The sequence below is a fragment of the Zea mays genome, chromosome 6 (assembly GCF_902167145.1).
Source record: "Zea mays cultivar B73 chromosome 6, Zm-B73-REFERENCE-NAM-5.0, whole genome shotgun sequence".
Taxonomy (NCBI): domain Eukaryota; kingdom Viridiplantae; phylum Streptophyta; class Magnoliopsida; order Poales; family Poaceae; genus Zea; species Zea mays.
Genome location: NC_050101.1, coordinates 120,933,642 through 120,948,693, shown reverse-complemented (window position 1 = coordinate 120,948,693; position 15,052 = coordinate 120,933,642). Strand labels below are relative to the sequence as shown.

General features: G+C 42.8%; 1 protein-coding gene and 1 long non-coding RNA gene across 3 annotated transcripts; one reads left to right on the top strand and one right to left on the bottom strand.

Annotated features, from left to right (window-relative positions):
• The first annotated feature begins 1,822 nt into the window (after positions 1-1,822).
• Positions 1,823-6,522, top strand: LOC103629894 (aspartic proteinase nepenthesin-1). The gene is made up of 2 exons (XM_020539446.1): positions 1,823-2,281; positions 5,379-6,522. The coding sequence occupies exons 1-2, from the start codon at positions 1,899-1,901 to the stop codon at positions 6,352-6,354; spliced, it is 1,359 nt and encodes a 452-aa protein (XP_020395035.1). The 5' UTR covers positions 1,823-1,898; the 3' UTR covers positions 6,355-6,522.
• A 6,795-nt stretch (positions 6,523-13,317) lies between these two features.
• LOC103629893 (uncharacterized) lies at positions 13,318-14,852 on the bottom strand. Of its 2 annotated transcripts, XR_002748572.1 has the most exons (4): positions 14,794-14,852; positions 13,927-13,991; positions 13,608-13,701; positions 13,318-13,382 (listed from the first exon to the last, which is right to left on the bottom strand). It is a non-coding gene; the product is annotated as an uncharacterized lncRNA (long non-coding RNA). The 2 variants fall into 2 exon arrangements; XR_002748571.2 differs by lacking the exon at positions 14,794-14,852 and having other exon boundaries at positions 13,927-14,152.
• Positions 14,853-15,052: the final 200 nt, after the last annotated feature.

The window sequence follows — 15,052 nt, the reverse complement described above, 5'->3', positions numbered from 1 at the left end:
TGATATGCTTTGTCATCTAGATGGGCAGCTATCGGTTGCCGCTGGCCACTTGACTTAGCCTCCGCCATAACGAGTCTAGAGAAGGCGATAACGTAAAGCAACAGACTGAGCGTTAGCTGTGCTGACCACAAGAACCATGTGTTACAGCAGGGATGTTCGCATCGACTATAAAAAGTAGGTTTAAATATGGCTGACTTATATATAGACTACATTAGATGTCATAGAGATTATGGTCGAGCATCACTTTAGATATGATATTTTCATTGATCAACAAGCACAAGAGTTGAATTACAGGTTTAGTGAACAAGCGAGAACTTCTAACATTATGTACGTCTTTAGATTCTGAAGATTCTACTATGCTGATGTTTCAGAGCAAGAAACAAGCATCATAAGGCTCCAGTTACAATATTATACACTTCACGTGCCTTCAAATTCTGTTTTCCAAAATTTGAAAACAATTGCCGATCTTTATCGCCAACTAGCAGAAACTAAGAAATCAGATAAATATAGGTATGAGGATGTGTAAGCTACTAGAGATAGCCTCAATCTATTATAGTATGCCACCCAAAGCCTAAAAGAGACAAACACTGTAGGTAAATATTCGTTGGATAACCAATTGATAGATTGACCCTGCATGTGCGGTGGATGACCAAAAGCTGAGAGCCTACGACGACAAACCTAATTCGTTGACATATGGTTGATCTTCGGACATCACCCCTTCATGATATGCTTTGTCATCTAGATGGGCAGCTGTCGGTTGCCGCTGGCCACTTGACTTAGCCTCCGCCATAACGAGTCTAGAGAAGGCGATAACGTAAAGCAACAGACTGAGCGTTAGCTGTGCTGACCACAAGAACCATGTGTTACAGCAGGGATGTTCGCATCGACTATAAAAAGTAGGTTTAAATATGGCTGACTTATATACAGACTACATTAGATGTCATAGAGATTATGGTCGAGCATCACTTTAGATATGATATTTTCATTGATCAACAAGCACAAGAGTTGAATTACGGGTTTAGTGAACAAGCGAGAACTTCTAACATTATGTACGTCTTTAGATTCTGAAGATTCTACTCTGCTGATGTTTCAGAGCAAGAAACAAGCATCATAAGGCTCCAGTTAGAGATGTCCAAACGGGCCGCCCGGCCCGGTCCGGCCCGGGCCCGGTGAAGCTCGGCCCGTGTTGGGCCCGGCCCGCCAAGCACGATTAAAAACCGGGCCGGGCCGGCTAAGCACGCGGGCTCAATTTCTTGTCCGAGCCCGGCCCGCAACGGGCCTAAACGGGCCGGGCCGGCCCGTTTAGCACGAAAAAAGCGGGCCGAAAAGCACGTTTTTGTGTAAAAAAAGCGGGCTTAACGGGCTTAGAGCTAAACGGGCCGTGCCGGGCTAGCCCATCGTGCCTAATATCTTGTCCGAGCCCGGCCCGCTTATTCGTGCCGGGCCGGCCCGGGCCCGCATATAACCGGGCCGTGCCGGGCTCGGACCGGGCCCAAAAAACGGACTTCGTGCCGGGCTCGCGGGCCTCGTGCTTATTGGACATCTATAGCTCCAGTTACAATATTATACACGTGAAATTCTGTTTTCCAAAATTTGACAACAATTGCCGATCTTTATCGCCAACTAGCAGAAACTAAGAAATCAGATAAATAGAAGTTGTTTGGTTTCCTTTATATTTTATTCCTAGCTCTGCCACCGTGGACAATTTGGGAGGGTGGGGAGGGGGCACCCTAGGGTAAGGGGTTGGAGTTGGACTCTCATTATACCATCGCTATATATATGGCTCTAGTGCAGTTCCGACTTTCAACTCAGTGGAGTAAAGCCGAGTGAAACCTGCAGCTGGGAGAACTTTGCACTCCCAACCTCCCTTGCACTCGCACGATCGAGTGGAGTGCACCATGAATTGTTCGATGCCTGGCCTTGTGGCCTATGCGCTCTTCTTCACGCTCTTGTTCACCGCGCCGGCAACCTCGACCGCTGGCCTCACCATGCGTGCCGACCTGACCCACGTTGACAAAGGTCGGGGCTTCACCAGATGGGAGCTTGTCAGCCGGATGGCCGCTCGTTCGAGAGCCCGTGCGGCCAGCCTTTACCATCGTGGCGGCCACTACGGCGACCCAGTGACGGCGACTGTGGTACGCATGCCCGCCGAGTACCTCATCCACTTGAACATCGGCACGCCGCGGCCGCAGCGAGTGGCGCTGACGATGGACACCGGCAGCGACCTTGTCTGGACACAGTGCACGCCCTGCCATGTCTGCTTCGACCAGCCGTCCCCGATGTTCCACTAGTACACAGAAGTTCACCATTATTGTCGAAGTACTTATCCATCTTTCGCATGCGGTACCTGTGTCCTTCCAATAAAAAGCGTCTGTGCCTCATGTAAACTATCTTCCTAGATGCAGCAAGGGATACGTAAGCAGTTTCATCAATGCATACTGTGCAACCAACCTTTCCCTTAAACTGACCTGATAATGTGAAGAGAGCAGGGTAATCGTTGATCGTAACAAAAAGAATTGCTCTCAGCGTGAATGAACCTTTACGATACTCATCCAACATTTGAACACCCGTTTCCCACAATATTTTCATATCCTCCATTAAGGGCTCCAAAAATACATCCATGTCAACTCCAGGTTGTGTAGGTCCAGAAATAAGGATGGTTAGCAAAATGTACTTCCATTTCTGCATCAACCATGGAGGAAGGTTGTATATGGTGAGGATCACCGGCCATGTGCTATGCTTGCTGCTCCTCTCAGCAAATGGGTTCATTCCATCAGTACTCAGTGCGAACCTAACATTTCTCGGTTCATCGGCAAAGTCTCGGTGGTTGTCATTGAAATCTTGCCACTGCTTCCCATCGGCTGGATGTCGAAGCTTCCCATCGTTTTTGTGCTCATCAGAAGCATGTCAGCTCATAAGTCTGGCATCCTCAGGATTAGCGAACAAACACCTCAATCGATCGACGACGGGGAGGTACCACATCACCAAAGCAGGAATCTTTTTGAGCGCATAATAGTCTACTTCTTCTTTTTCTTTGCTCGTGGATTTTGAAGTCTTTTTTTGGGCTTTCTTTCGCTTCTTCCCTTTAGACACGGATGCAACACACTCTTCGTCCTCTCGATAGTCTTTATTCGTCTTGTACCTACTTGCACCGCACTTTGGGCAGCTCTCCAAGTCTTTATAATCATCACCTCGATAAAGGATACAGTGATTTCTACACGCGTGGATCTTCTCCACACCCATAGTGAGCGGACTGATTAGTTTCTTTGCATAGTACGTGTTAGCAGGCACATTGTTCTCCTTTGGAAGCATGTCTGCGATAATACTCAAGAACGCATCGAAGCCAGCATCAGACACACCATATTTAGCTTTTAACATCAACAGCTTTAGCACAGACCGGAGCGTCGTGAACTCTTTGGTACAACCCTTAGACTCGTCGTACAAAGGCTCTTCTGCTGCCTTCTTTAGGGACTCCATACCTTTCATTAAGAACATCGATTGATCTGTATGACGACGCAACATTGCCTCTAGCAACTCTGCATCTTCCTCATCCATAACACTTGGCAGAACATGAGGTCTATCATGTTCATTTCCTCCAGCGTAACCATGATCAGTAACATTTTGCACTACATGTTCGCTCTGTGGAAGAGGTTGGTGTGTCTCGTGAACGAACTGAAATCTGTCGTCGATGTTCTCAGGGTTTCCAGTCGTATAAGGCGAAGAGCTACCCTCTCCATGCTTTGTCCAAATTGTGTAATCCTTCATAAATCCTCGGCATACCAGATGAGATATGATTTGTTCTGTGTCATTAAATACAGCAGCATTTTTGCAGTCCATGCATGGACAATATATGTGTTTTGTCTTTGTTCTCCAAGCATGGTTCGTAGCGACATCAATAAACCTATGGACCTCGGATATGTATGATGGATCTAGCCTTGATAAGTTATACATCCAGGATGTCCTCTCCATCACCACCTGTAAAAAAGTAACATAAAACACATGGTGAAACCCTATATCCAAAAATGTGGCTAAAATGTGAAGGACGCGTTGGAGTGCGACATCTGCTAAAAAGTCAGATTACATATTGATCGGTAGACTCCAGCATGATGCTCTGCCCTGTGTAAAATCAGTGCAAGAACGGGCATTCTGGATGTGCAAAGTGCTGCATCCGCACGGACGGTAAGTGCTGCACCTGCTCCGAGCGCATTGGCAACAATAGCTCTCTCTCCCTCTCCCTCTCCTCTCTAGAAAGTCGTGTAAAATTACATGCTGCACATGGAGGATGAGGAAGAGTCGGGGTTGGAGGATGAGGAAGAGGCGACTGTGACACTATCCATGGAGAAGGACGCGTTGGAGTGCGACATCTGCTGCCTACCCTTCCAGTCCGAAGTTTTCATGGCAAGTCAGATTACCATGCATGTATATATACAGTAAATATTGATCGGTATATATACAAATGTAGTTAGACTACTTTATCTCTTCCAATAAAAGTAGTTAAACTACTTTATCTCTAACACATGGTGAAACCCTATATCCAAAATGTGGCTAAAATGGAGGAAAAATAAACAAAATTTGGCAAAAGAAACATAAGCCAAACTTTCCTAGCAACTAATAAACAAAAAAAAATTAATACCCAAACCTATCTTTAACATATGGTGAAAGCCTAGTTTCAAAATGTAGTTAAAATTGAGCAAAAATAAACAATAACTAACAATTGAAACATAATTAAACTAATCTTCCATACAACACATTCACCATTCATTAAGCAACTAAACATGAAAAAGAGAGGGAATAGACAAAAACTAACCATCTTATGCAACCTCATTTGAGAAAATAGAGAAAATTACCTATCTATACTCTTCTCTCTCACATGTGAAACCCTAGATCCAAAATGTGGCTAAAATTGAGCAAGAATGAACAAAAATTGACAAAGAAACATAAACCAACCTTTCTTATCCACCTTCTTCCAAGAAATGAAGACCAAAACCTCCCCCCTTATATTTTTGTGAAATCTGGACCTCCAAAATCGCCTCCAATGGAAGCTGGCTGCGAGCATACAGTTCACTGTCGCGGGGAAGATGGGTATTTATAACAGACAGTTCACTGGCGGTTGGTTTGAAAAACCACCAGTGGAAACCTATTTCCACTGGCGGTTATCTTAACACAACCGCCAGTGGAAATAGGGTATTTCCACTGGCGGTTCTGTTACACCAACCACCAGTGGAAATACCCTATTTCCACTGGCGGTTGTGTTAAGATAACCGCCAGTGGAAATAGGTTTCCACTGGCGGTTCCTAAGTCGGGTCCACCTTGTTTTTTTACTGGCGCGTGATAACTGAAACCGCCAGTGATAATTTATGGGTGCCGCAGGCTTTGAGCTCTTTTCTACTAGTGTTCGACGGTTCCATGTCCAGCACCTTCAAGGCCGTCGCTTGCCCCGATCCCATCTGCCGGCCGAGCTCCGGCGTGAGCGTTTCCGCGTGTGCTATGGAAAATTTCCAGTGCTTCTACCTCTGCTCTTACGGTGACAGATCCATCACGGCGGGCCATATCTTCAAGGACACCTTCACCTTCATGTCGCCCAACGGCGTGCCGGTAGCCGTGTCGGAGCTCGCCTTCGGCTGTGGCGACTATAACACCGGCTTGTTTGTTTCGAACGAGTCCGGCATCGCTGGCTTCGGCCGCGGGCCACAGTCGTTGCCGTCGCAGCTCAAGGTCGGCAGGTTCTCGTACTGCCTCACGTTAGTGACCGAGAGCAAGAGCAGCGTGGTGATCCTGGGCACGCCGCCGGACCCGGATGGTCTCCGAGCGCACACTACGGGCCCGTTCCAATCCACTCCGATCATATACAACCCTTTGATCCCTACTTTTTACTACCTCTCTTTGGAGGGCATCACCGTGGGCAAGACGCGGCTGCCGTTCGACAAGTCGGTGTTCGCGCTCAAGAAGGACGGCTCGGGCGGGACGGTGATCGACTCCGGCACGAGCCTCACCACCTTACCGGAGGCCGTGTTTGAGCTCCTCCAGGAGGAGCTCGTGGCGCAGTTTCCGCTGCCCCGCTACGACAACACCCCGGAGGTCGGCGACAGGTTGTGCTTCCGCCGGCCGAAAGGTGGGAAGCAGGTGCCCGTGCCGAAGCTGATCTTGCACCTGGCGGGCGCGGACATGGATTTGCCCCGCGACAACTACTTCGTGGAGGAGCCGGACAGCGGGGTGATGTGCCTGCAGATCAACGGCGCGGAAGATACTACCATGGTGCTCATAGGCAACTTCCAGCAGCAGAACATGCACGTCGTCTACGACGTGGAGAACAACAAGCTGCTCTTCGCGCCTGCGCAGTGCGACAAGCTGTGAGTGACCAACTCACTTGCTAGCTTGTGCGTACGTACGTACGCGCTGCACATGTGCATGTGTATGACTGTATGCTTCTACGGCTCGACCTATGTGTTGTTAGTGCTAAATAAAAAAAAATGTCGCTATCCATCGAATACGTGTGTGTAACTTCTTTAAACAAGAAACTTATGAAATCGCTTCGTCTATGTAAATGGGCCCGGAAACAGTTCGGTTTCTTCCTTTAAACGAACAAGACAGTGCCTGTGCCTGCAGTGGCGGAGGTTTGAGGATGCAACCATGAGACACCCAATTATGGACGTTGGAACAGTTTTTACCGATGTGAAGCAGTTCAAAGCGGCACTAAAGAATTTGATCATTTGTGAGGGTAGACAAGTTATGAGGCCTAAGAATGATCTCGTGCAAGTTTCATCAAAGTGCAAAACTATAGACTGTGCTTGGTGTATGTATATATAGAGAGAGCGACTTACAAATGGTCGTTCCTTCAAGAAGAAGCGAGTTAGAGCGCAAGGAGAACCTCGTGTTGAGGCCAGGGCTTCAAAAAGGGCTCCATGCATTGAAATGCTCCAATTGCCACACTTATGGTCACAATGTTAAGGGATGTGGAGTGCCACTTAGCGCTGATTGGGAGCCTAAGAAGGGATCTAAGTGCACGAAGGTATGTGACTCACTATTTATTTTGCATTTTCAATGGAAAATATCAACTCACATAGCTATACGTCGACGTTTGAAGGTCTGAGCCAATACACTTTGTCTCCATTTGAAGGCCCAGACTTCATGAACAATGAGGAAGGCATCCGTGTCTGTCAGAACATCGAAGGAGGAATTAGGCCACAAAAGTTGTTCTCAATAAGGAATAAGGAAAAGGATCGGTTGACGTATTATTTGTCGTATTGTTAGCTAAAACTTTTTTATGCTATTTGTTATTGTAAACCGTGATTCTGAAACTGTGACTCTGAAAACTGTGATTCTGAAAAGGATACGCCTTGTTCACTACAAGCTGTGATTCTGAAACCATGGTCTGTTTGTACCTTGTTTACTTCAAACTGTGACGAGAAGGCTGTTCTTCTGATATGCTGTCTTTTGGCTAATCCTGCTGGATGAAGCTAATCTTGCTGGATGGAGCGCTCGCTTTTAGCTAAGCCAGCTAAGCCAATTAGAGCATCGCCAACAAGAGCCCTAAACAGGGTTCTATTATGAAATATATGACTCTAACACAAAAAACATACTGTAACAGGGTCCCTATTTTACAAAAAATCATCAAACGATTATAAGACTCGATCTCTCAGGTCCTAAATATAGTACCTCATGTACTGGAGCCCTATACTCATTTTATAACTATTCCTAACATTTTATTTCCTAAATAACATGATTTATTTCTTGATAATATGATATAGGCCTCAACTGTTGGAACTGCAAACTTTTTTGTGGCTCTAAACACTTTAAATTATGTCATATTTTAATTTTAAGGACTCAAATATAGAACTTCTTGTTAGAGATGCTCTAATTAGTGTTTTAAAGATAGAGCCAAACGTGTTTGCTTTCAAATTGTGGGACCTCCCTAATTTGGAGAACGGAACACCCCAAACTTGCAAGTGGGTTTATGCAGTTTTCCCTTACGTCCCGTTTGGATCCTTGAAATTGAATTTCATTCTAATAATAGTAATTTAGCCATATATCCATTAAGCTAATTCAGTTTTATACAAAATATATTTGTATACTATTATTAGCAAAATGTCAGAGATATTTATGTGCTTCATTTTTACTATAGAGGAGTGAGCGAAGAGCGTACTATAAGTTGTAGAGTAGAAACAAATTCTAATGATAACTTAATTTTAAGATAACAAATATAATGATAAATTTGTGTCCTTCACCCTATAATTTTAAGATAACTTATGTCATAAATTTGTGATAGACTTATATCTGAACTTTAAAAAGTAGTGGAATATTAAATTGCAAGTTAATTCTAATTCCTCAAAAAAAATGAATGAACACATACACCTCATAATAAAATTACTAGGTGAGTGCCCGTGCGTTGCAACGGGAACATATAATATTATAATAACTTATTCAAGACAACTTATTAGTTTAATTTGTGGAAATTTCTAATATTGACATCTTATGTGGCTCCCAGTATAACAAATTATAAACAATAAAGAACATGGGGAGAAGTACTTAAACATAGTTGGTTAGCTCAAAGCACAAGAACACACACATATACACATATATCCTGATTTACATATGTATTCCGAAACTCAAAAATTTCTTAGAAACAAACATTAAATTAGGTACCCTGGGCTCCTCAATTTCACTCGTCATCTGTTCTACTTGACTTGTAACGCTGAGAGCTTGCCTTTGAGTTTGTATGCATCTGAGGCGTTGAGGATGATTTACTGTCATCTTCATACATCTCACATTGATCAGGTTCATCTGATGCTTCCAAATGCAGATGAGTTGGAATCAATAGCTCTGTCACCCTCATCCACTGCCATGGCATCCACTGACAGCAAAGGTGCTTACACTTAAGGAGTCAAGTTCCAAATCAAAACCTGAATATGAAGTCTCATCTTTGTGTAATTCTCTTGCACAAGAACTATCCTGAATAAGATTATATACAAAGTCATTTACATTAAACTAACATTCTTCGATGAGGGAATGAAGAAAATGTGAAATAAAGAATCACCACATTCATTAACAAAAGATAAGCAGGTTCAACAACAAAAGTCAAGCTTCACTGATGTTGCATATAGATTGGTAATTTTCAAGCTCATTGTGCATATGGTATTACAGTTATGGTATTCACAAGAAAGGACAAAAATGAATATGTTTGCAGTGCATAAGGATGGGAACATGCATCTTTTCTTGGCATATTGCACACAAGTCACCAACAGCAACCACCTGAAACAGAACACAAAGATGTGTGTTGAAGGATCTAATCTGGAATGCATATCCTGTAATATCTCCTCCTGCAAAAAGGTGGTGACAGAAAATATCCCAACCATAAGGAACTGGTACGGTAAGATAGAAAAGTAACTACAAAAAGTGATTAGTTCAATTTCATCAATTCAACTTCAGCTCAAAGCAACTGTGGCGTCGCTGGCCAGTTCATGAGATAAAAAAAACTCAGTTGAAGGGGAAAAATAGGCATGGTTAGTTAACAAGGAGGACACAAATAAATCCACATAAACATTGAAAAAATTGTATGCATTGAATACGCCTCCTGGTAACTACCTGAACATTTAAAAAATCCACATGCTTAGAACTGGATAGAATGAAAACGAAGTGGTGGGTGAAGCAAATAAATGAGAAGGACTTTAATTGATTTGTTTACAGGGCAGAAGAACCTGACCGACTTTTCCATATAAGCTTAAGCATGTTTGTGTATATCTCATCAAACCTAGCTCATGTGTAGCCCTATAAACAGATCATAACTGGAGGCAAGGGGAGGACCATTTACTTTGTAAGGAAGGCATCATCGACAACGACAGAGCTGTCAAAGAGGGGGGCACCATCCCAAGGAGCATGCCCTTGGTCGCCGCTATTTCCTCTCTTCTCCCCTCCACATGAACGAAACAGCAACAACCTCCAGCACCCTTATTGGTTGCAAAATCTGAGAGTGCAAATATCGATTAATCCTTGAGTGGCATTGTATCAGTATATCTTATTACTTGCTGGTTTAGTCATTCTCTATCAAGTGTGAACTTTACAACACCGCTAACTATACCTTGTAGTGGTCATGTTTCTCAAAGAACATGTTCCACAGGAACAAGCAGAACGGAGCAATACCTGTACCGGTGGCAAGCTGAAAGAAAATTGACAATCATGACTATAAGTAAAATTTGATTGTCATTAGTGTAAGGGTAAGGAACAAGCAGAACGGAGTCAGCTCTAAATCTTACCATTACAATGGTGGAGCCCGCACGAGATCGGAACAAACAGGAGGATGATCGTCGTCGGAGGTTGGACGGAAAGAGTTTTTTCTTCGATGCCTATATACAAACTAATCAGCACCTTATATCTACAGTGCCCATAACTGATTCCCTAACAAATTAACAACTTATCCTAAGATCCCCTAGCTCTAATCAGTCGACTATTTGCTATCCTTGTGCCACACCCTAGTTAGTGTCAGGACCGTGCAGTTCGTCCTGGCCTTGCTGTTGTGGCTTGCTGCTCCTAGCCTTGCTGTTGTGGCTATAGGTGTGGCCCACGAAGGCATCGACAACAAGCTCGTGTAGCGGTACTTTAGAGGAAAAGAAACAATAGGAACAAGAACATCTACATACTGGAACTTCTCGAACGCCTTCATGATGCAAATTGTTTCAATGCCTCCTCAAAATTTAAAACATGTCCATCTATTAGACCTCCTCCCAATTGAAACATTCCAAAACCAGTTTTTAAAGTGAGGAGACCTGTTACCTTTGACACCTGAATATATTATGCTACTGAATATACTATGCTACTGGATGAGTAGAACAAGAACCATAATATACTTTCACCAGTTAGCGCATTAACAGGTTGAACAGTTGCCAGATATAATTACCTTAGATGAAATAAATGGTGTTTTGCTGAGGTCAAAGCATTCTGGAGGAAGATACCTGAAAAAGAACAGAAAAGAATTTGTAGCGAGACATCCCTGCCGTTCTAAATGGCCATAAAAAGAAAATAATGATGTCCTGCCAATAATAAAAATTAAATGTATGCATCGCTCACTTGTTCAAGGCATTATACGAAACACCAAGAATGAGTTTCATCCCTCTTTTTCCTAGTCCTAGAGTTGGTGAGAGGGGAAACCTTAACTGGAGCAAAAAAACAGCAAGAATCAGTTTGTTGGGAGCGTAGTAAAACTTAAGCAAGAAAGAGATACTACCATAGGTTTACATAAAACAACAAGAACAACAGACCTTAGTAACCATCAATTACCATAAATGAGCAAGGTTCTGTATCCTGATCTAGCAACCATGGTCGGTTGTCAAGCAATATAAGGAACTGATTCTTGGTATGAGGGCAAAAAAAATATTGTCAGTTCTGCAAGATATGATTGTATAACCCTGCATTTAAAATGAAAGAAAACCTTATTTACTTCCCCATTCATAGTAAATAGACATGAATTTACTAAAATTTACAAAGTATACCAGGTTATCGGAGTCTACAAAATGGGTTATCGGATTTTACAAAAATATTGATACTCTAACATAGCTCTATAGCTGGAGTCTACAAAACCTCTATAGTATAAAACAATCATTTTAATACATACACTAAACAAAAATAAGTAATTCATGTTCTACTATTGCATAACGGATAGCTACACAAGATTACAAGAAACCCACAGAATATTGTATCATATAACATCAAATACATGGATAACTGTATTTTTTCTGAAACGAAGAAGAGCTGCATATTTTTATATTAAGAATATGAGAAAATGAGAGGGGGGTAAGGAGCCCCTATGAAAGCAGAGCCTGCCCATACACACAAAAACACTACAATAAACTCACGCACTCACAAAACTTAGTGCAAAAGTGCCATCCATGATAGACTTTTTGATAGAGATCAAGGACAAGTGACAAGTCTACATGGGATACTGCTATAAAGCTTTGGTGCATAGTGGTTTGTGTTTGATGCTTATTCCCGGTGTGGAGAGGGGTGGGTGTGTTCAATTAATTGCAAAGCTCTTGCCTTATGTTTAAAAAAGAAAAGACATGCCCAAATAGAAACAAAAGAGAGACAGCTATGATTTTATAAAACATGTTGGCCAGTTTGGTTGTGCCTCCAGGCAACAACCCAGGGTGTCAATTTTGGGCTGTCGGCACCCTGCCTGCAATGTCGTACACAGAACGACCACACTATCTCCTGAACATCTTGCTGATATAAGCCGTTTGGCCCGTGATAACACTTGAATCAACATATGCCTGTCAAAAATGGAAGACATGCAACACGTGATCAACAGACAGATGAGGACAAACCATGATAATGATCTGATCAGGGATCCGGTCGTTGTTGAACAAGGCAACAAGGTACACTGGCTGCGATACTTGGATCGCAAATCGCAGCAGCGAGATCTGATCTGCTGTGCTTAGTTCTGATCCACTGTGTTAGTACTGTGACATACACATAACCTTCCCCAGATACTACTGTTTCGCAGCACAGGAAGCTTTATGGTTTGGTAAATAAACATGTACTGCTTGTTGTAGTAATTTTTTTAAAAAATGGACAATTATGCAAAGGCACGTAGAAGTGAAAGGGAGAAAGTCAAAAGGCATTGCTGGATCAGATCTTGCTTTCAGCCTTTCAGAAAGCTAAAAACTAACCAACTGACGAATTTCAGAAAACAAACAGGGTAAGAGAGAAAAAAAGGTAGAATAGCAAAAAAAGCTTATACCCTGGTGATGTGCCCGTGCGTTGCTTAGTGATGGTGATGAAATGCGTCCTTGGGAGAGACAACTCTTGGTTTCAACTGCCTCATTCAAATCCAACAGTTGTTGTCAATGAAACCTTGTTAGCAATGGAGTTTTGAAAGTAATATAATGAAAGAACGAAATTGATTCTTTACACAAAAAATGCAATAGAAGAACAGCTAGCAGAAATATAGCATGTTTTCACGACAAATACACCCTTTTCGCTTTTATTATAGGATAAAAAACCCTGGCACCTAAAAAGACCGATGAAATTCCAAGCAGCGGCTCAATGCAGGATCTAACATTTGTTTCCCGACAATGAACTAACCAATTTTGTTTCCCGACAATAAACTAACCAATTTTGATGCGCAATTTATACCAGCACATGTAAATCAAGATGAAATTGTTAATGAGAGGCACTAAGTTATCAAGATGAACTGGACCGATCGACTAATCCCACCGCTCAGATCCCTCGACGCGCCCAGATCAATGAAACGAAGCAGCGGCTCAGGAACCGGAGCACTCGAAAAACAAAAGCGCGGGGTGAATGGAGATGGAGCAGACAGACGTACCAGTGGATACGCCGCTGGGTACGGCCCCCCTCGCGTAGCTGCCATCGCTGAGGCCCACGTCCACCTGCGCGCAGCCGCACAGCACAGTCAGTCCAGATCCAACGTAAAATACAAAACCTGAGGTGAGGAGGTCTTGAGCACATCGACGCGCTGAACCGGGACACAGGCAAACGCTAGAACTTCCGATTTCTAATAAAGTTGGGCTGAGCCTTTGATCTAAACAGAAAGAAAAAAGAGGCAAAACCAAATTTACGGCCCTTGGAAGACTCGGCAAAGCAAAATGTCGAACCTCGACGGTGGGGTTGCCGCGGCTGATGAAGATCTGCCTCGCCTTCACCCACGTGATCGTGACCGCCATCTCCTCTCAAATGTTAAGCCAAAAGCTAGATAGTAACATTTAGTCAACTCAAATTTAGAGCATATCCTTCAAATAAGTTACCAAATCAATTATCACAAATAAAAGGGAGGAGGATACATGTTAATCTCTATTATATGAGTTAACCATGACCACTGGATGCATGAATGACTATGGTGCATGCAATTGCATGGCAAATACAGCTAGTATTATACCCTTAGACTGAAATGGAAAAATTGGCTGGTTAACTAACCTTAAGAACACCCTTGCCAAGATAATCAGATCCTCCATCCCTCAACTCCAAGGCCTCATATATTCCTGAGAGATCAATTGTTCAAAGATATAGTGTCAAAATTTTCTATTCATAGATGTCGAACGTATGGAATTTGAGGCAACGACAGAAGGCGACATTTTTCAAAAAGTAAAGGTGTCTGGACCACAGACTGAAATATCACAAAAAGACATTCCAAACGAAATAGTGAATCAAACTGCACAATAGCACAAGCCATTTCTAAGTCATTTTAGAAGTTAATAGAAACCGACTGATCCAATTGAACTCAGTGGAGGTAGTTATCGCAACGCGTGGTTCTCCGTATCTGCAACATACAAGATATTCCTTTTGGAATTGTAAGCAAGACCCTGTAATAGGTGGCAAGGAATAGTTGTATGACTTTACATGCATGACAAGAGAAAGTTCAGATCATGAAGATTTAAATAATTTTGTCTCAAGAAAGATAGGCATAAGAAAAGGAACATTAGTTCATAACTTCAGAGTATGCAGACTCAGGACATGACAACACACAACACACTCATTCAATTTAGCAGCAATTGCATATGGATGACTACTATTGCCAAGTTATCTCAAACGTTAAGAGCTCATAGCATGTTTTTGTAAGAGCTATTATTTATTGCATGGAAATAATAGTTGTTTCTTCCCCTGAGGGTGGTCAAATAGGGCAGCATCAAATTGGCCATTAAACAATCCTTCCTTAGAACTCCCAACTTGACATATGAACTGCCCTTCCAAGTTGGTCACCACTTTAATCACAGAAGAGAGAAGTAAGGCTTTAGTAGTAAAAAGAACAAAAATCAATTTTCTAAGATAAGCAAACAGTCTAACTGATGTGCCATATTGATTCGATTGAACTTGAGGTCACCAGTGTACTTTGCTTTCCCCCAATTTTTCAACGCTAATCCCTACTATGAACAGCTAGCTACACGCAATCCGGCATCAAACACATGAATTTTGGAACAGCGATGTACATACCTGCATTACATGGCGCTCGCTCTAACCTTTAGATCGGTTGCAGGCAAACTCTCGTCATCCTATCCTCCAAACATACAACAACACAGGAAAAAGAAGGGGACAAAAACAAGAA

Excerpts from the sequence above, each read along its gene's own strand:
- LOC103629894 (XM_020539446.1), top strand. The coding sequence starts at position 1,899 with ATGAATTGTTCGATGCCTGGCCTTGTGGCCTATGCGCTCTTCTTCACG. Across the intron at positions 2,282-5,378 it reads TTCGACCAGCCGTCCCCGAT|CTCTTTTCTACTAGTGTTCG; the intron begins GTTCCACTAGTA and ends GCAGGCTTTGAG.